The sequence below is a fragment of the Miniopterus natalensis genome, chromosome X, assembly GCF_054644295.1.
Source record: "Miniopterus natalensis isolate mMinNat1 chromosome X, mMinNat1.hap1, whole genome shotgun sequence".
Taxonomy (NCBI): domain Eukaryota; kingdom Metazoa; phylum Chordata; class Mammalia; order Chiroptera; family Miniopteridae; genus Miniopterus; species Miniopterus natalensis.
In genome coordinates, this window is record NC_142103.1 from 71,991,157 (window position 1) to 72,012,266 (window position 21,110).

Sequence of the window (21,110 nt, forward strand, 5' to 3'; positions counted from 1 at the left end):
GCCCGGCCTGCACTGCGGTGTTTCCCGCGCAGGCTACTCCAGTTCCCGGCGTACGGCGCGGCCATTCGTACCGCCGCCGGCGCCGCCGCCGTCATGGGTTTCCTGAAACTGATTGAGATTGAGAACTTTAAGTCGTACAAGGGTAGACAGATTATCGGACCATTTCAGAGGTTCACCGCCATCATTGGACCCAATGGCTCTGGTGAGATAAACCCTGCTGCGGCCCTGCGTACGTCCCGCCCCGGACCCCTATCCGGTGTCATAGTACAACCCAGCCCGTGCTACTTGAAATGTCGCGAACCGTAACAGGTTCCTTGCACTTCCCTAGGGGGTTCGGCCCAAACCCGCTTTCGCCGCTCGGGTGCTGTGACTTGAACCTCTTCCCCTGGTGTCAGTTGCCCGCTCTTTGCGCGGCCCCCACTCCGGCCTGAGTGGTACGCTCCGGACTGTACGTTCCCCCTTCCTCTGCCCCCTCCCGCCAAAAGTGACGGTCCCAAGTCCGCTGCCAGCTAGACTCCCCTTCTTGTATGCACCCTCTGGAAGATGGGCAGCTGGTAGCCCTTTCGTGGCTTTCGGTCCCAAACGGTACATTTAATCCGTTCCGCTTCACATTGGTACGCTCCAATTTCGGTCTTTTTTTTTGTTTTGTTTTTACTCTCCTTTGGAGGCGGGCAATTTTGAATTTGAGACCCAGCGCTCGCGTCTCCAGAGTGCTTGGGGTCTTGGCCCTCCATCCCTGTCCACTCCCCCCATCTCAGAGGCGGGGATGCCTCGAACTCGCCCCTCTGTTAGCTCTGAAGCCGCTAAAAAATCAGAACTTATTCGCTTACTAAATTAACTGGGTGTTTACAGTTTTATAAGGAGTTATTCAAGGTGCTGTGGGAACAGCTGAGAATAGAATAAGCCTTGCTCCTGGGGAATTTACATAATAAAGAAAGAGAAAATAAGATCATTTTCAGCTGTGAAAAGTGCTTTGCCAGAAATGAGTCAGGTTGATGTGATAGAGTGACCTGGGTGGTGTCAGTAGTTAATAGTACTGTATTGTATATTTTAAAATTGCTAAGAGAGATCTTAAAAGTTCTCACAACAAAAAAAATTGTGATTATGTGAGGTGATGAATGTTAACTAAATTTATTGTGGTGCAGTATATACAGATACAGGATCATTATGTTGTACACGTGAAACTAATATAATGTTATGTCAGTTATATTTCAATAAAACGTGGGGGGGGGGAGGTTGGTCATGTCAGGCCTCTATTTCATATCTTAACTCTTGATCTCTAAATGATACACCATGGGTTCCATCGGCCTTCCCCTTCAAGGGTTTGTTGGGGACCCTGCTGTGCTCCTCCACCCTTGAGTTCTAGCAAAATCATTTACTAGCCTGAGGTGGCTGCCTTTGTTGAAGTAGCTCAAACTGACGACCTCCCTTGGAGTCTCTTGCCTGTGTTTGGCTCTCAATGGAGATATGGGTTTCTCAACAGTGGCTATTGACATTTCCAGCGTGGTAATTCTTTGCTGTGAGGTTGGTCCTGTGCATTGTAGGATGTTTAGTGGCATCTACTCCTTGGCTTCTACCTACAAGATGACAGTAGCGCCCCCTCACACCCCCCAAGTGTGACAACCAAAAATGTCTCCAGACTTTGCTAAATTGTCCCCTGGGGGTTGCAAAGTCACTCCTCCTCCCAACCTCTTTAAAACCACTGGCCTAGAGGGCTAATGCTTGGGGTTCCACTTCAGTGTCTTAGGATTTGGGTATGGTGGAAAGAAGCATTCAATCCCCTCAACATAGGTAGATTTGTATACCCAGCTGTTCCAAAAAAGCCCTTGGCCTAACTGCCCCTCTCACCCCCATTCTTCAGTGACCACCTCCACAAGGCATTCTTTGATTCCCTTCAGTGAATTGCTTTTCTCTGGCACACAGACACTTGGTACACATTAACGTTTATTTTCTTCTGTCTTGTATTCATGGTAGGTATGTTTTTGTATCTTCATCGCTGGTCTGTGTCTCAAAGAAGACATTTCTTAAAACGTTTTATCACTGCTCAGCTCATAATGCATATTATTAAAATGTTCATAATACTGAGTGATTTTGAGTAGGGAGGCCTTTGGTTGTAAGATGTTCTTACCGTCCTGGGAGAGCATAGGAGAAGCCCGAAGGGTTAAAAATGGTGCCTAAAAGGTTGACTCCTGGTCTGCTTGGTGTGCTAGTCCTGCTGTGATGAGGGGAGACATTGCCGAGTCAGACTTGTTGTTAGAATAGGACTGCCATTTATTGAGCACCTACTGTGTGTTGAGTACTTTGTTTATTGGGCCCCTTTACATTGCAATTCTCACAATGACCCTAGGAGAGAGATCCCATTATCTATGTTTTATATAGGAAGAGGCTGAGACACAGTTGTGATCACTTGCACACATTCCCAGAGCCAGATCAGAACCCGTACCTGTCCAAGCCTGTGCTCCTGCCACTCCAACAGAGAACTATGTGCCAAGCATTGTTTTACATGTTTTACTCATGAGTCATGATTTTTCACATTTTCCAGGTGAGGTCAGCTAAGAAGTAGGGGAAACTAAGATTACAACCTGATCTATGGGACTAGTACCCAAGCTCTTTTTTTTTTTCTTTTTTTAAAAAATGTATCTTTATTGTTAAAAGTATTATAGATGTCCCCTTTTCCCCTCCATTGACCCCCTCCACCCTGTACCCACCCCAAAACATCTTTTTTTTTAAACAGTTTATTGATTTTTTTTTTTTTTTTTTTTTTTTTTAGAGAGAGAGAAAGGGGGGGAGGGAGAGAGAGAGAGAAAGAAACATGGATGTGAGAGTGTAACATCGATTGGCCACCTCCTGCATGCCCCATACTGGGGATTAAGCCTGCAACCCTGGTATGTGCCCTTGACGGGGAACTAGTGACCTGGTGCACAGGATGACACCCAATCCACTGAGCCTCACCTGCCCAGAAACCAAGCTCTTAATCTGTCTTGTACTGCTTCGATGGAAGGACCTGGGCTACCTTTGTTTTTTAAAAGATACGTTTTTATTTATTTTTAGAGAGAGAGGAAGGGATAGAGATAGAAACATTGATGAGAGAGAAACATCATCGATCGGCTGCCTCCTGTATGCCCCCTACTGGGGTTGCGCTGCAAATCCTGGTATGTGCCCTAACCGGGCATTGAACCCGTGACCTCTTGGTTCCTGGGTCGACGCTCAACCGCTTAGCCACACCAGCCGGGCCAGGCTGGGCTACCATTTTCATAGCTGGGTAGTAGATATGTGTTAGAAATGAGATCCTCAGTTCACAGTCACATAACATGTTTGGGGAGAATCTTGAGATACAATTTATAGAGATTAAACTGTTTCCCACCCCCTAACCGCAGTCTAAATTTTTTAAAATCTTTTTTCGGAGTCTAAAATGAAGAAAGTAAAAACTGTGACTTCTCTTCTGAAGAGATAACCACTCTTAATGTTAAAAATCGTACTTATTTATTTGAATAGCTAATAAATGCACATGGTATAAAATTCAAAAACTCCCAGAGATTATACAGTAAAATGAAGACTCCATTTCTTCCTGACCTGTTACCTACTTTCCTTTCTGAAAGTGACCACTCTTAAGCTGTTTACATTTTCATGTATTTTTTTCCTGTGCCTTTCCTTCTCTCCAGGTTTTTATTATGAAAATTTTCAGATATACATGTGTGCTTTGCTTGATCATTTGCAAGTAAATTGTAGACTTAATGACATTCACCTCTAAGGGATTCAGCATTCATCTCCTAAAACCATTCTCCTCTGTTACCGATATACCATTATCACACCTAAGAAAGTTAATTTCCTCATGTCATCAATCATCCAGTTCATATTCAGGCTTCCCTAATTGCTCCCAAAAATGTCTTTTGGGGTTTTGGGGGGGATCCAATCAGAGTTTGTGTACTGCCTTTGCTTATGTCTCAGTAATCTCTGGTGTTCTGGAATGGTTCTCCTAACCTGTTTTGACATTGACTTTTTGAAAATCCCAGGCGAATTGTCTTGTAGAACATCCCACATTCCATTTGTCTTAAGGTTTCCTCATGGTGACATATAACATGTTCCTCTAACTGCTGTATTTCCTGTCAACCTGAAGGGAGGTCTAAAAAGTTGTTTAAATTCAGGTTAAATATTTTTGGCAAGATACTTCATAGATGATGTGTCCTTTATATTGTGTCACAATAGGAATATGCCTTTTAAAAAAAATTGGTAAAATACACAACAAAAAATTTATCATCATCACCACTTTCATTTTTATTTTATTATTTTTTTAAATCCTCCACCGAGGATATGTTTTTATTGATTTTAGAGACAGGAAGGGGGAGAGAGAGAATCATCGATGTGAGAAACATCAATCGGTTGCCTCCTATATGCTCCCTGACTGGGGATTGAACCCACAACCCTTCAATGCATGGGATGACACTCCAACCAACTGAGCCACACCAGCCAGGCATCATCATCACTTTTAAGTGTGCAGTTCAGTATTGTTAAGTATATTCACATTGCTGTGCAATTGATCTCCTGAACTTTTTCATCTTGCAAAACTGAAACACTGTCCATTAAACAACTCCCCGTTCCCCCTTCCTTCAGCCTTGTTTTTGTTTTTTAATAACTTGGTTGAGAGTAAACTATATTGGGTTTTGTATCTTGCTTGTTTTTCCTATTGTGGGCATTTTCCCATGTCATTAAAGGTTGTAGAACAGCCCTGGCCGGTGTGGCTCAGGTGGTGGGAGTGTTGGTTGGAGTGTCATCCCATGCATCAAGGGGTCACGGGTTCGATTTCGGGTCAGGGTATATGCCCCGCTTGTGGGCTTGTTCCCCAGTAGAGGGTATGCAGGAGGCAGCTGGTCAGTGTTTCTTTCTTTCTCCCTCTCCCTTTCTCTCTCTAAAATCAATTAAAAAACATTTAAAGGTTGTAGAACAATCTATTCTGTAAATATGTATTTTCCTTAGATGGGGTTCTAGTTTTTGGATACTATAATAACTGCAGAGGGTCCATTTTTCTGAGCTTTTCACCCAGGACTTTGGTTGGGCTCCGTCTTTATGGGGGCAGTGCAATATTTTCTCCTCCCATGAGTCTGAGTACTGAGTGCTTAGGGAACATTCGTATTCCTCTCAATATCTCCTTTGTTGTTGTTTTTCCTTTCCCCTTCTTCCTGACTTTCCCTTCTCTTCTTTGTCCCCTCCTCCCTTAGGTAAGTCAAATCTCATGGATGCCATCAGCTTTGTATTGGGCGAAAAAACCAGCAACCTGCGAGTAAAGACTCTAAGGGATCTGATCCATGGAGCTCCTGTGGGCAAGCCAGCTGCCAACCGGGCCTTTGTCAGCATGGTCTACTCTGAGGAGGGTGCTGAGGACCGCACCTTTGCCCGTGTTATTGTTGGTGAGTGAGCCTGGCCAGAAGGCTCTCCTTGGCTAGGGAGGAAGGGAGACCTGACCCTTGGCCAACTCATGCATTGTCTTGTAGGGGGTTCCTCTGAGTACAAGATCAACAACAAAGTGGTCCAGCTACATGAATACAGTGAGGAATTAGAGAAGTTGGGCATTCTCATCAAAGCTCGTAACTTCCTCGTCTTCCAGGTGGGCATTTTAAACAATTATTGGCTCTCTGCTTTTTGCCAACCCTTGGCCCTGCTCCATCTCTGGCTTCCTCTCTGCCCTGAACTAATGTAGCAGCTTCTTCACTGGGCTTCCTAAGTACAGTTTGGCCCTTGTAGTCTCCAGATCAGCATCAACTGGGGAAATGTTAGAAATGCACATTCTCAGGCTCTATCCTACACCTACAGACTCAGAGACTATGGGGTGGAGCCCAGCAATGTGTGTTTTACCAAGCTCTCCAGGTTATGATTATACACACTGAAGTTTGTGAACCATTGCCTTAGCCTGAAATCCAAACTCCTGTCATTCAGGAAACACCATCCTTTGGTTTCTGCCTACCTCACTAGCCTCATCAGCCAATACTCTTACCCTCCAACCTTGCACTCCAGCCTAATTAAACCATTTACAGTTCCCCAGATTCACCTGCTTGCTTTTGCCTGCAGGTCTTTTCACATTAATTCTTCTCTACATGGAATAACCTCGTCTCTCACTTTCTTGGCTAGTCCTTCCCCATCTTCCAAACTCAGCTTAGATGTCACCTTTGGGAAGCCTTTCCATGTAGACACTCCTACCCGTCTCCTAACCCCAAGCTTCCTTTAGTCCTTTTCTGTGCTACTTCTGTCACTGCATGGTGTTGGCTTTGCTTCTGTCTCTTCTGTTTTCCATGCACCTCAAAAGGCTAGGAATGTGTCCTAAAAGCCCAGTGTGAAATGCGGCACCCAGTGTGGGAGGATCAGTGACCTTCTGAATGATTGAGTGGGAGCAGATTGGAGGAACTGGGCTGGCTAGGGTCTAAGTCGAGAGAGTGTTTTCACCTTTACTAGGGTGCTGTGGAATCTATTGCCATGAAGAACCCCAAAGAGAGGACAGCTCTATTTGAAGAGATCAGTCGCTCTGGAGAGCTGGCCCAGGAGTATGATAAGCGAAAGAAGGAGATGGTGAAAGCCGAAGAGGACACACAGTTTAATTACCATCGTAAGAAAAACATCGCAGCTGAGCGTAAGGAGGCCAAACAAGAGAAAGAAGAGGTAGGTGGCCAGGCTACCTCTGGGCTCTGAGAGAGGATGGGGACCCAGTGCCTTACTGATGCATTTCCTGCCTCCATGTCCCTATTTGCACAGGCTGACCGCTATCAGCGTCTGAAGGATGAGGTGGTGCGAGCTCAGGTACAGCTGCAGCTCTTTAAGCTTTATCATAATGAAGTGGAAATTGAGAAACTCAATAAGGAACTGGCTTCTAAGAACAAGGAGATTGAGAAGGACAAGAAGCGTATGGACAAGGTAGAGGATGAGCTGAAGGAGAAGAAGAAGGAGCTGGGCAAGATGATGCGGGAGCAGCAGCAGATTGAGAAGGAGATCAAGTAAGAGGCAGGCCTGGGCGTGCAATTTGTGGGAAACCAAGAGGCTGTCCTGTTTCCTAGGGCTTCTCTGAGCCTGGAGTCCAGTGCCCATACTAGGTTTTTTATTTTCCCCTTGACTTGCTTTGGCCAGGACCGTGCGCATTTCTTGACTTGCATTTTATGTATGTATGTATTTATTTATTTTTAAAACATATCTTTATTGATTTCAGAGAGAGGAAAGGAGGGGGAGAGAGAGAGATAGAAACATCAATGATGAGAGAGTTATTGATCACATGCCTCTTGCACGCCCCCTACTGGGGATCGAGTCTGCAACCTGGGCATGTGCCCTAACTGGGAATTAAACCGCGATCTCCTGGATCATAGGTCGATGCTCAACTGCTGAGCCACACTGGCTGGGCTTGGCTTGCATTTTAGGCATATAGAGTATTTAAGTACTTAGGCTCCAGGTAGATAGGTACTCAGAAGAAGAACATGAAAGGGTGGTGATTTGCCAAGTGAGAGGAAGCGACAAGAGTCCCAGGCACTGGAATGGTTGGGAATGCCTTCCTAGGAGAGGAAAATGGGCTAGGAGTTTAAGCGACAGGAATTTTAAAAGGTTAGGTCAGATGGGGGACGGCTAAGTGAACACAGGATATTCTTACAGTTGTTACTGAGGGTTCTGACCTGGATGGTTGAGGCCAGGGTGGCAGCTTTACCTTATGGAGTGCCTGGAATGCCAGGTTGAAGGTTCCAAGGAGTAGTCAGACTGCCCCTTTTTTGAGGATCTGTGGGGCATCAGGTCCTTATTCTTTTAGGCAATTCCCTGAGGCTGGCTGGGGGGGGGGGTTGGGCCCCCCTTTCTTTGGGTAGAATGCCTAGGAACCCTCCCTTCTGTATCAGTGCTGACTTTTCCCCCTCCCCTCTGGCAAAAGGGAAAAGGATTCAGAATTGAACCAGAAGCGGCCTCAGTACATCAAAGCCAAGGAGAATACCTCCCACAAAATCAAGAAACTGGAAGCAGCGAAGAAGTCCCTACAGAATGCTCAGAAGCATTACAAGAAACGTAAAGGTGACATGGATGAGCTAGAAAAGGAGATGCTCTCAGTGGAGAAAGCCCGGCAGGAGTTTGAGGAACGGATGGAAGAGGAGAGTCAGAGTCAGGGCAGAGACTTGACCCTGGAGGAGAATCAGGTAAGCTCTGGAGGGTTGGCGACGAGGAGGCTGGGGAGATTGCTGGACTGACTGGTCATCTATGCCCTCCTTCCCTTTCTCTAACACAGGTGAAGAAATACCACCGGTTGAAAGAAGAAGCCAGCAAGAGAGCAGCTACCCTGGCCCAGGAGCTGGAGAAGTTCAATCGTGACCAGAAAGCTGACCAGGACCGGCTGGATCTGGAAGAGCGGAAGAAAGTAGAGACAGAGGTGGGCATTTGTTACAGGATTGGGGGTGATAATCCAGAGAAAAGGAAGTAATGATAGTCTTAACTGTAATGACAATAGCTAACATCAAGCAAGCACTTACTGTGTGGTAGGCACTATACTTTACATGTATTCACTCATTTGATTTCTCTTTTTCCAAATGAGGAAACTATATCACAGAGGTGAAGCAATTTGCCTAAGGTCACCTCATTATTAAGTGGCAGAACCAGAATATGAACCTGGGCAGTCTAGCTCTAAAGCCCACACTCTTTATCAATTATACCTCATTTACTGCCTTTCTAATAACGATAAGAGTAAGATAATAATAATAGGAAATTGTTGTACTACCCCGAGAGCTTACAGCCTTCCAGGTATTCTGCTAAGCACTTCTTTTGGCACTAACCATTGGTATTAATAGCTACCCTATATTAAGCACTCAATATGTATTTCTGAAGTGGAGGTTACCTGCATTTCACAGATGAGAAAACAGGTACAGAAAGGCCCAGAAAGCTTTACTTGGCTTTGGTTTGAGCCACCCTGAGTGGTGAGGAAAATAGCCCAGGCTGGGCAGAACACTATGAGAGGGTCTCATTGGGTCCTGGGAGGCCCCATCAGTTAGCAGAGCCACACCAAGCACTGTCTGTGTGTCTGCTTTTTAGTAAGCCTCCTGCAATAGTGACAGATTGTCCTGGGCTGTTGGACTCTTGGATAAACAGGCACATCGGGGCTGTGAGCCTGGGCCCCATTGTTTTAGAGTTAACTTGCTCAGCCCCTGGTGATGTCTCTTTCAGGCCAAGATCAAGCAAAAGCTGCGGGAGATTGAAGAGAATCAGAAGCGGATTGAGAAACTGGAGGAGTACATCACGACTAGCAAGTATGTGGTTCTGCAGCCTTCCTTCTTAATTTCCAGGCCTGTTCTTGTGAACCCTACCTATCCCCACCCTCCCCAGGCAGGACCCCCAGAGGGGCCCTCTCAGCCCAGACTATTTCCTGACCAGCCATGGTAACCTCTGTGTCCCCTTACTCTGTAGGCAGTCTCTAGAGGAGCAGAAGAAGCTAGAGGGGGAGCTGACAGAGGAGGTGGAGATGGCTAAGCGGCGTATTGATGAGATCAATAAGGAGCTGAATCAGGTGATGGAGCAGCTGGGGGATGCCCGCATTGACCGCCAGGAAAGCAGTCGCCAACAGCGAAAGGCAGAGATTATGGAAAGCATCAAACGCCTGTATCCTGGCTCTGTGGTAAGTGGAGAGAGAACTCATTTCTTGAGCACTTACTTTCACACTCAGTTGGGTCATTTTCTCAGCAGCCCTGTGAGGACAGGATTGCTAATTCCATTTTTCCAGCTGGGGCATCTGAGACTCAGGTTAAATTGACCTGCCCAAAAGAGCACAGTTTATGAGTGTAAGAACTGCAATTCATACCCAAATTGTTCTGACTCAACCTCATGTTCTTTTTATCACGCCAGTTGCATCTTCCTTAAGGTTTTGTCTTGCTGTGTCCACTGTTTTGTGGGAGGCAGGGAAACTAGAGAGGCCCTTGGAAGGGGGTGGGGCCATGGGGCAGAAATTAGTCCCCCAGGAAGTAGCTGTGTGCAAGCTTTAATATGAGCTCCCTTGCTATGTACCAACTGGCTCGTTCGTCAGGCTTTATCAGATCTCTTGGCCTCTTGAACCAAATCCTGAGTTCCTAAGTTTGCTGAGTATTATCCCTCTATTACTATAATCTCATCCCTGGGTTCAACTTAATTGGGTTCCATAAATATTTCCTGATCTCCTCTAGACACTGCTGGGGAGTTTGTATGGGTGAATTAGGCTCAGTCCCTGCCCTTCAAGATCTTTCCCTTTATCTGATAATTCTTAGGGAACCATGATTGGTTTGGGGAGAATGGGGAAAATGAACTGGGAAAAGAGAGTTATTTTGCTGGGTACTTGTGAGAATTTGAGATAATGTATATAGGGTATCTGGAAGAGTGTCTGGGATGGCAGTGGTCTGTGAAATGATGAAAGTGAGGTTTAGAAAGATGATTTTGGATTTAGACATGACTGTCTGAAGTTGTTGTTTGGGGCCAGAGTAGGCTTTTTCTTCATAGCCTGGGGGCTCTTTTCCTTATACACATTCTGATCTGTGCAAGCTGGGAGTTGGGGTTTCTGAGCCAGCTCCCAAAAGCCTCATGCTTCTATTTTCTGACTTCCTCAGTATGGCCGCCTCATTGACCTCTGCCAGCCCACACAAAAGAAGTATCAGATCGCTGTAACCAAGGTTTTGGGCAAGAATATGGATGCCATTATCGTGGACTCGGAGAAGACAGGCCGAGACTGTATTCAGTATATCAAGGAGCAGCGTGGGGAGCCTGAGACATTCTTGCCTCTTGATTACCTGGAGGTGAGGCTGGTGGGGATGGGGTCAAGACAGTGTGTGAAGGGCCCTCTTAGCCCTCCATGTTTGACCACTACTGAACTTCTTCCTACAGGTGAAACCTACAGATGAAAAACTCCGGGAGCTGAAGGGGGCCAAGCTGGTGATTGATGTCATTCGCTATGAGCCACCTCACATCAAAAAGGCCCTGCAGTATGCTTGTGGCAATGCCCTTGTCTGTGACAATGTGGAGGATGCCCGCCGCATTGCTTTTGGAGGCCACCAGCGCCACAAGGTCTAGATTCCCTTGCCCAGATTGGAGCTGGACAGGCTTAGTTTTGGAGAGTCCTCTATTCAGCTTCTCTCTTCTCCCTTCTGTGTGTAGACAGTGGCACTGGATGGGACCCTGTTCCAGAAGTCAGGAGTGATCTCTGGTGGGGCCAGTGACCTGAAGGCCAAAGCACGGCGCTGGGATGAGAAAGCGGTAGACAAGTTGAAAGAGAAGAAGGAGCGGTTGACAGAGGAGCTAAAAGTAAGCCACAGGCAGCTCTGTCCCTAGGAGTGAGGGTCCTAAGCTCAGACCGGCTGCCACCTTACCACCTCACCCTTCTTGTCCACTTCAGGAGCAGATGAAGGCAAAGCGGAAAGAAGCAGAGCTACGTCAGGTGCAGTCTCAGGCCCACGGACTGCAGATGCGGCTCAAGTACTCACAGAGTGACCTAGAACAGACCAAGACACGACATCTAGCCTTGAATCTACAGGTGTGGGGTCTGGTCTCAGCCCTGTTTTCTAAAGGCCATCTTCCCATTCCTAGCCCAGGTGTCTTAGGGTAGGGAACTTGTAGCACTTCTCTCTGTCCTCCCAGGCTGCTCCAGGGAACCAAACATAGCATAGTCAGACAGCCAGGGGTTCAGATTTTGGCTCTGTATAACATTATGCAAGTTATTTAACCTCTTGGTATTAGTTTTTTTTATCATTAACTGTAAAATGAGAGTTAGAATACTATCTGCTTCATAGGGTAGATTGAATGAATTAATACTTGTAAAGTGCTTAGACTGATTCTTTGTAACCAGTAAGTGCTCAGTAAATGTTAGATGCTATTATTAGCATAATTCATTCATGTAATAAGTACTTGAGCTTCTAAAAGTGAACTGAAAATGAGCTATAGGCATTTCAGTCCCTGTAGGTGGGGGTACTCTTCTAGTCTTCTAGATATGTTAATGTGTTTAATCATGAGGTGCTTCCCCAGACCACCCTGGAGGTGTTATTGGAGGTGTTATGTTTTTGTGTGTGTGTGTGTAGTTTTGCCTTTTTCTAAAATCAAAAAGTCTGAATTCTAACACATATCTGAAGCCATGTGGTAGTTGGAGAGACGACGGAGCTTTGGTGCTAAGTCACGTTCTCTCAGCGTGTAGAGAGCTAGCCCTTTGTGTCCATGGGGCCAGGGTGGTTGGGGTGGCTCTTTTACTCTAAGGAGCCTGGTCTGTCTGTACCCTCTCAACCCCGTTTCCTGCAGGAAAAGTCCAAGCTGGAGAGTGAGCTAGCCAACTTTGGGCCTCGCATCAATGATATCAAGAGGATCATCCAGAGCCGAGAGAGGGAAATGAAAGACTTGAAGGAAAAGATGAACCAGGTTGGTGGGGGATGAGCCATGCCAGCACGTGCATTGGCGTAGGCCTGGGGCTGGAAGCAGCGCTCTGACTCAAAGGGCCTTTGCCCTCCTTTTCTTCTGTCAGGTAGAGGATGAGGTATTTGAAGAGTTTTGTCGGGAGATTGGTGTGCGTAACATTCGGGAGTTTGAGGAAGAGAAGGTGAAGAGGCAGAATGAAATCGCCAAGAAGCGGTAAGTGGAGATATAGAGAATGCATTGCCTTTGAGACCCCAGCCTGATATCCTGGAAAGCCACATGCCGTCATAAGGCTGGGAGCAGCTCTTAGAAAGATGGGTGTTTATTGTAGGTCAGCCTTAGAGAATAGGGACATTAGAGAGGTGGCGTTGCGTAGTCTAGTGGTTAAGAGTGTCAGCTTTATTATTTATTTATTTTTAATTTTTTAAAAACTATATCTTTATTGACTTCAGAGAGAGGGAGAGAGAGAGATAGAAACATCAATGATGAGAGAGTCATTGATAAGCTGCCTTCTGCACGCCGGCGACTGGGGATCGAGCCCGCAACCCGGGCATGTGCCCTGACCGGGAATCGAACCCCGATCGCCTGGATCCCAGGTCGACACTCAACCGCTGAGCCACGCCCGGCCGGGTAAGAGTGTCAGCTTTAAACGTGATTTACCTGAGTTAAAAATCCCAGCTCCACAATTCCTTATGTTAGGCAGTGACTTGATCTCTCTGAGCCCCAGTTTCGTTATCTATAAAATGGGATAATAATGACACCTGTCTCATGGCATTGTTGGGCAGATCAGGTGAAATAATCCTTATAATGTATTTAGCATAATATTTAGCACCTACTAAGAGCAATAAATATTAGCTTTTATTATTAACCTGATGGACAGTGCAGGGGAGTAGGAATGAAATTCTAGGTTGGAAGAAACAACAGTTTCTCCTCTCTTCCCCACATCAGATTATTCATTTGTTCAACAGACCTTTCTTGAGTACCTATGTTGTGCCAAGTTGTCCTGTGTTAGGTACTGGACGGGGTTGGGAGATGGAGATAGGACAGATGAACACTATATAGTCTCTCTGAAGGGGTTCATCTGCTGGACCTTAGGCCACAGTCAGCAGTTCATCTAGCTCATAACCCATACAGTAAATATCCATTGCTCTTCTACCCCCAAGCCAAGCTCAAGGGATATAGAATTGAATCAGAGACTGTCCCTGCCCTCAGGGAGTTGAGTTATGGAGTAGTAGGGGAGACAAACAAGTAGATCAGTAATTTCAGAATAGTATGATCGATACTGTACCATAGGTAGATAGAAAATACAGAGGAAATGGTCAAGAAACTGCAAATCAAGAGAAAATCCAAACAAGACCCAATAGAAAGCTGGACAGAGGATGTAGTTAGCATTTCATGGAAAAGAGAAGCTTGAATGGCTAATTGCAAATTAATGTTCAGTCTCATTCCTAATCAGACAAATGCAAATTAAAACAACTAGTGGTATTTGGTGAAAATAAATGTATGTAAGCCCTATGACTTAGCAAAGCCACTCCTGGGTATATATCCCAGAGAGTTTCTTGCTACAGGGTCACAAAGGAACACATTCAGGGTTGTTCATCTTGTCATAATTTGGTAGTAGGATGTTGTTGGCAATGTACCCAGCCATCACTGGGGGAAGTATACGTTAAATGTAATGAGTATATAGACTATTGAATACTGTATGGCAGTTTAGAGCAAAAACTAGATTTACGGGCAGTACCATGGATAAATTTATAAAACCGTGCATTTGTGTAAATTTAAAAACAATGACATTTTATAAGGATATGCATTTTAAGGCTACGTTTGTGTGTGTGTGTGTGTAGGTATGTCACTTTGGAGTACGTGCTCACTGTAAGGAAGATAATGGGAGTGAAAATCAGGGATTGAGCCAAAGGAGACAAAGGTCTTGCGCAGACAGCAGTCATAAGTTTGTTAGGAACTGTGGTATGTTATTAACTCAAATGGGCCAAAAGGGGAGGAATTCAACATGGTGTAATAGAAACTAAGAACCTGCTCACAGCCTTCAGGAAAGGTTTTACAGAACAAGAAATGATGAAATGGAGACCTGTAGAGTGAGTAGGATTTAGCCAGCCAGGCCAGCAGAATCCCAGGCAGTGAGAACAGCATGCTCAGAGGTGTGCGAGACCATGCCTTGTTCTGGAAACTAAATAGTTTTGAATGTCTGGAGCATAGAAACGGGGTCAGGTGGAAGGCGGGGATGGTGGAGAGGTCAGCGGGAGCCAGATCACAGAGGGCTTTATGAGTCATGCTTAGGAGATTGGACTTAAAATTGCACAGCTCAAAATTATAGAGTTAATTACATTCCATTTGGATTATAGTGACTAATAGGTTAAAACTGCTAGCATGACATCTGGCAGCATCTGTGACACCATATTGTGGGTGTGGGGCAGTTGGAAGTTACCCTTGCCTGGCCTGCTAATATCTGTATACTGGTTATATACTCTGAATTTCTGAAGATATGGGGAGGAGGGCAATAGCAGGAATCTAGTATTTTCTCCATGGTTTTTACTACCCAAGCTCTGCCCCATAGAAGTTCTGGAATTTTGGGGTAGGGGTGCACACATGGGGGTAGTAGTTGGAAAGAGTCAATATGAGTTGAATACCTGGCAATAATGATGGTAACTAAAATTTACTGAGTACTTACTAGGTGCCAGGCATGGTTCTAAGGACATTATACATATTAACTCATTAAAAAAACTCCCAGTAACTCTGAGGTAAGTACTGTTACTATTTCCATTTTACTGATGAGGAAACAGGCATGAAGAGGATAACTAACTTGCCCAAGAATGCACTGCTAGTAAATGGCAGAGTTGGGATGCTAGCCTTCTTATCCCACCTCTCTGTACTGCAATGATGCCATAGAAGGAGCCTGGGTTTGGTGCTAGACCTGATTTCAGTCGCACATTTGCCATTTACTAGCTCTGTGGCCTTGGGCAAGGTCTGTTACCTCTTGGCCCAAGTTTCCTTATTTGTAAAATTAGGATAATAATGCCTACGTACTTGTGGCACTGTTGATTAGAGGATTAGAGGTAATGTATGTAAAGTACACAGAGGCTTAATAAATAGTAATTATCATAGCTGGTGGGTTGAGGTGGACCTTTTTGTGCTTCCATCTAGGAGGTTAGGGCTGGGGGTTCTGGAGTCCTCCAGTGTTTAAAGGGAGACTAATGGATTTTGGGCAGTTTGCCCTACTTGTGCCATTTCTACAAAGCTAGGCTGAGGAACTTAGTTCTCCAACTTCAGGGAACAGTTTTATGTGGGTGTAGATGGATAAGCTGAGTGGTGACTGAAATTTAGCAGTAACCCTGGATCCCTATCCCTGGGCTTAGATCTCCTTTCTCCCCACAGTTTGGAGTTTGAGAATCAGAAGACTCGCTTGGGCATCCAATTGGATTTTGAAAAGAACCAACTGAAGGAGGACCAGGATAAAGTGCACATGTGGGAGCAAACGGTGAAAAAGGATGAAAATGAGATAGAAAAGCTCAAGAAGGTAAGGAAGGAGAGCATGAAAAGACATGAAAAATTGGGAGATGATAGAAGGATAGTATCCATAACTTATAAAGTTCTAATAGAAATAAAAACATGGACACCTAAATAGGAAATGAAAAGGGGCAGAAACAGTTCAAAAGATTCAAATATCCCATAAACATACCCATAATTTAGTTACTAGAAATCAGACATATGCAAATTAAAGCAACAATCAGATGTAATTTGTTTCCTGTCACATTACCCAAGGTTTTTTTAAAAAGGATAATGCTTAATACCACAGCGAACAAGACCAGCATTCTTAAGCCATGTGACGCCATCCATTGAATCTTGAGAATGTGTTGATCCCCTCTAACTCAAGTGGTACCCAAGGAACTCCAAATGCTGGCACAGCTTTGTGCACACAGGTTGATGTTTATTACAAGCATTTATAGTTTCATATGAAACTATCCAGTGCCCCCTGGGAATTGGGAATTTAGCACATTTATACTACATTCATACAAGTATTTTAATGGTGTTTAAATTTTAGTAATATATGGACCCCCTTTAAAGGATTTTTCCCAAGATCTCTACTATTGGCTTTTAAAAATCCTTAATGTTGCTTAAACATATATACAAACATACACAGGGTGGGGCAAAAGTAGGTTTACAGTTGCTTGGAGGGAAAATACAATAATAGAAGAATAAACTCTCAGTTTCTCGTAGTCACAACTGTAAACCTACTTTTGCTCACCGTGTATTCTTGGAACATTTAACCAGAAAGCCAAGACAGAGTTACAAATTGACCTTTATAATAATTAACCACGTTAATTCAGTGCACCAGGTAATGGTGTTTTGCTGAGACCTAGTCCCTTTTCACAGCACGCCTGTGCTAACTGCCACGGCTGAATTCATGAGTCCAGGGTGCCTGTGCCACTGGGTATGGCCTGATGACTCACTTTTCCCACACCCCTTCTCTTTAAATTAAATTCCTCTGAAATCTCTGCTCCCCATGGCATCACCTCCTGAGGTGCTTTGATCCTCGCTTAGTTTGAACATATCGTGACTACTTTGTCTGCCTATGTTGTTGGTTTGTGGGGTTTTTTTTGTTTTTGTTTTTTTAAATATATCTTTATTGACTTCAGAGAGAGGAAAGGAGAGGGAGAGAGAGAGAGAGAAACATCAATGATGAGAGAGTCATTGATAGAGCCTGCAACCCGTGCGTGTGCCCTGACCGGGAATCGAACCCCGATCGCCTGGATCCTAGGTCGATGCTCAACCACTGAGCTACATGCCTGGCTGGGCAAGGGTTTTTTTTGTTCGTTTGTTTTGGTCCCCCCCCCCCCCCCATTAAACCTCAATGGTTAAAGTAGTCTTCTTTGGTGTCACCAAAATCTTAAATGCAAATACAAATTGGACAGTGAAATCCTGGGGCAAGACTAGGTGGACATCTAGATGACCCAGAATCATAGATTTCTATGACTTTTTGACTTTTTATTTTGAAATCATTTTAAACTTAGCAGAAAGTTATAAGAATAGCACAAAGAACTCCCCTTACCCATCACCAAGATTCATCAGTCGTTAACATGTTGCTATATTTGCTTTTGCACACTCTCTGTGTATGTATATTTTTTATGAGCCATTTGAGAGTAAGTTGCCAATACGTCCTCTTTATGTGACTTTAAGATCAAAATGAAAACAAAACAGTCTCCTTTTAAACAATCAGAACATTATAAGTAAGACTATAGTCCCCTTTGACTGACCACTCTTATTGCCAGTCCCCTTACTCTTCCTTGAGCTAACTCCATGGAGTGTGTATTCTTCCAGATCTACAGGTATTGATCGACTTAAATCCTTCTACATTCATATATGTGACTCATACAAAAAAGACATCATATTGTTTAAAAAAACACATTAATGTTATTATATAGCTCACAACAGTAGTTTTGATGTGCAAAAGATGCTCAAGTATAACATTAAGTCAGAATATCGAGTTTTAATTATAATCTAAACTATGTAGAGCTGTCTATAATGCTGGGAGGAAATAGGCTAAAATTTGATTGGTTATCTCTAGCTGGTGGGATTATGAGTGATTTTTGTCACCCCTGCTTAATATTTTTTGTATATTTTGAACTTTTCTACGGTAGGCGACTGATAAAATGAGGGCAGCCAGATAATTTAGAATAAGATAAAAGAAGCTTGAGAGGTGGGGGGGGTGTGTGTGTGTGAAAGCAGAGCTTCTTGAAGAGAGGCTCCAACAAACTGGTGGAAAGGGTGGGGACAAAGGGAGAAGATCCTAAGGAGAGATAAGGAAAGCCTTCACTTCTTGTCCTGTTCCCCTTGCTGGGACCAGGAGGAGCAAAGACACATGAAGATCATAGATGAGACCATGGCCCAGCTACAAGATCTAAAGAATCAGCACTTGGCCAAGAAGTCGGAGGTGAATGACAAGAATCATGAGATGGAGGAGATTCGTAAGAAACTGGGGGGCGCCAACAAGTGAGTGGGTTCAGACCTGGGGTTGGGGCAAGTAGGTAAAGCAGACAGCCTGCTGGATTTGCGTCTCACCTGTCTCCCTGGATCTTCTCAGGGAAATGACCCATTTACAGAAGGAGGTGACAGCCATTGAAACCAAGCTTGAACAGAAGCGCAGTGACCGCCACAACCTGCTACAGGCCTGCAAGATGCAGGACATCAAGTTGCCACTGTCTAAGGGCACCATGGATGATATTAGTCAGGAAGAGGTGAGCATCATGGCTGGTGTTGGCAGTGGGCTGTGAGCAACATTAACCAGGGATGGGAGATGAAAGTGAAAGTGGCCAGGTAGGGCAGGAGAGAGAGAGAAGGATGGTGGGCAGCAAGGGTGGTGAGGGACATAAGGAGGGATGGCAGGGTGAGGCTATGGAGACAGGTGAGGAGAAAGGTAGTAGCCTGGTGTGAGAGGGAAGTTGCATTGGGGATAGACCTATATGCCAGTAGGTGGTGAGGGAGGTAAGCCAGGAGAAGATGAGACCATTCATTATCCTTAGGACTTGGGCTAAGTTAGCTCCAGCAGGTGATGGGTATTGGTAGGAGCGGGGTTTGAGGGACATTAGCCAAGAGTAAAGGAAGATGGAAGCTGGAGGACCTGAGGGATTATAGCTTAGCTGCAGTGAGGGAGGTTGGCCAGGAGAGACTTGGGTAAGAGACATCAGCAATGCAGAGGTGACGAAACATAGTTATAGGAACGGGAGGGTTACTGGCTGATAAAGGGGCCAAGGCATTTTAGGCATTTTATCCACTGAAAGTGAAGATTGGTAACAAGGGGTGTGAATGTTAACTGAGAGCAGGTTTGTGTAGGTCTCATCTTCTGCCTGGACATGTATCTCAGTCCCACATGTCTTTCTCCCTCCCTTCCTCCAAAATAGCATTTCAGTTTAATTGAGCAAAATATTTTGAACACCATATCTCATGGTATCATGTGACATAATTACTCCTAATCCAAACCACAGCTCTGCCAGGCAGGCATTACCCCCCCCCAATTACAGATGAGAGAACTCGGATCTGACAGTGTGACCTGCCCAGGATCACACCCTTAGGCAGTGATAGAGCTCAATTTTGAACTCAGATCTTTGTGCTTTCAAAGCTGCTATCCTGCCGCAAGGTGCTTTCGCAGTCATTGAAGGCTGCAGAGTCCCCAGCCCCTTCTAGAGGGCCCTCTCATGGCCAGTCTGCTTCATTCCACTCCCTATTGCCATTGCAGGGTAGCTCCCAGGGAGAGGATTCAGTGAGTGGTTCTCAGCGAACTTCCAGTATCTATGCACGAGAGGCCCTCATCGAGATCGACTATGGTGACCTGTGTGAGGATCTGAAGGTGAGGATTGGCCTCTGGGGGGTAGGGGACATTTTCCCAGCTGTCCAGAGAGAGGGTCAGCTCATCTGGGGCCCACTGGAAACCAGGACCAGAAAGAAGGGCAAGCTGGCAAGAGAGGTAGGGTTGAGTTATGATCCAGGGTCTCCCTGTGTGCACACAGAGACAACTGCACATCCTCCTCCTCCCCAGGTTGTGCCCATCCCTGCTGGTTGTTTGTCTTCCCCTTCCAGGCATGTACACGTCTCAGCCCCAATACAGAACAGGCTCCTGAACAGATAGACCTCGAGGATTCCCAGCACTCCATCCAAGGCACTCTTTCCTTCTCATTTGGCTTTCTCTCATCCTGCATCTTTCACTCTCCTGCCTTCAGCTACCATCTCTATGCTAGGTCCCACAGGTACCTCAAACCCCAGCCCTCCTCCCCAAATCTGCCCCTTCTCAAAGCCAGCCACAGGTTCAAACCAGAAACCTGAGCCTCATCTTAGATTCCCTCTCTCACTTTGCCTGTTCAGTGAATTACCAAGCCCTACCCATTCTATCTCCTAAATATCTATTGAATTCTCTGTTTTTCTGTTCCCACTGGTATAGGCAGCTTTCACCTCTCACATGGACCTCCTAAATAATTTCTAATGCTTTCCGATCCATCATTATAGCCAGGGGGCTTGACTTTTTTTTTTTAACTTTTTATTATGGAAATTTTCAAATATACACAGAAGTATAGAGAATGCCAGCTTCAGCAATAGCAACATATGGTCAGTCTCATTTTTTATACCCTTCCCTCTCCCTATTGGCCTATTTTATTTAAATCAAATTCCAGATATTCCATTCATAGAAGGGCTCTTTAAAAAACATAACCACAGTATCTAATAAAAAATAATTTTAGCCACAACTCTGTAATATCATCTAATACTTAGTAAATGTTTAGATTTCCATGAATGTCCCGTAAATCTTTTTTTTTTTTTTTTTTTTGCACAGTTTGTGTGTTTAAATCAGGATTCAAGTGAGGTCCATATGTTTGAATTGGTCTCTTCTAGTCTGTAACATTCTTTTCTTCCTATTTATGGAAGAAACTGGGTCATTGGACCTGCACAATTTTCTGCATTCCAGATTTGGCTGAGTATGTCCCATGATGTTATTTAACATGTTCTTCCATCCCCTGTATTTCCTCTAAACTTGTAGTTAAGACTAGGGTTTGATTGGATTCAGGTTCATCTTCTATTTTTGACAAGAATATGTCATAGGTGGTGCTGTGTACTTGTGAACTTCCTTTTGCATCACATCAGTGTGCACTGTCTGTCAGTCCTGTCTTTGTCATGATAAGATTGACCGTTGCTCAACATCGCTTATGAGATATTCTTGCCAAAAACTCAAGGATCTGATCAAGCTTTTA

General features: G+C 44.8%; 1 protein-coding gene across 1 annotated transcript in view; it reads left to right on the forward strand.

Moving 5' to 3' along the window:
* Nucleotides 1-14: 14 nt before the first annotated feature.
* SMC1A (structural maintenance of chromosomes 1A) overlaps nt 15-21,110 on the forward strand; it is a 31,113-nt gene continuing 10,017 nt past the window's right edge. The window contains exons 1-19 of the mRNA XM_016219658.2: nt 15-202; nt 5,217-5,405; nt 5,490-5,602; nt 6,445-6,648; nt 6,742-6,980; nt 7,892-8,150; nt 8,240-8,380; nt 9,169-9,251; nt 9,409-9,616; nt 10,575-10,760; nt 10,849-11,028; nt 11,119-11,265; nt 11,357-11,494; nt 12,250-12,366; nt 12,470-12,576; nt 15,751-15,892; nt 18,221-18,366; nt 18,458-18,611; nt 19,610-19,720. Coding sequence (XP_016075144.2) covers nt 94-202; nt 5,217-5,405; nt 5,490-5,602; nt 6,445-6,648; nt 6,742-6,980; nt 7,892-8,150; nt 8,240-8,380; nt 9,169-9,251; nt 9,409-9,616; nt 10,575-10,760; nt 10,849-11,028; nt 11,119-11,265; nt 11,357-11,494; nt 12,250-12,366; nt 12,470-12,576; nt 15,751-15,892; nt 18,221-18,366; nt 18,458-18,611; nt 19,610-19,720 — 2,973 coding nt within the window. The 5' untranslated portion in view covers nt 15-93. The remainder of the gene's footprint in view (nt 203-5,216; nt 5,406-5,489; nt 5,603-6,444; nt 6,649-6,741; nt 6,981-7,891; nt 8,151-8,239; nt 8,381-9,168; nt 9,252-9,408; nt 9,617-10,574; nt 10,761-10,848; nt 11,029-11,118; nt 11,266-11,356; nt 11,495-12,249; nt 12,367-12,469; nt 12,577-15,750; nt 15,893-18,220; nt 18,367-18,457; nt 18,612-19,609; nt 19,721-21,110) is intronic.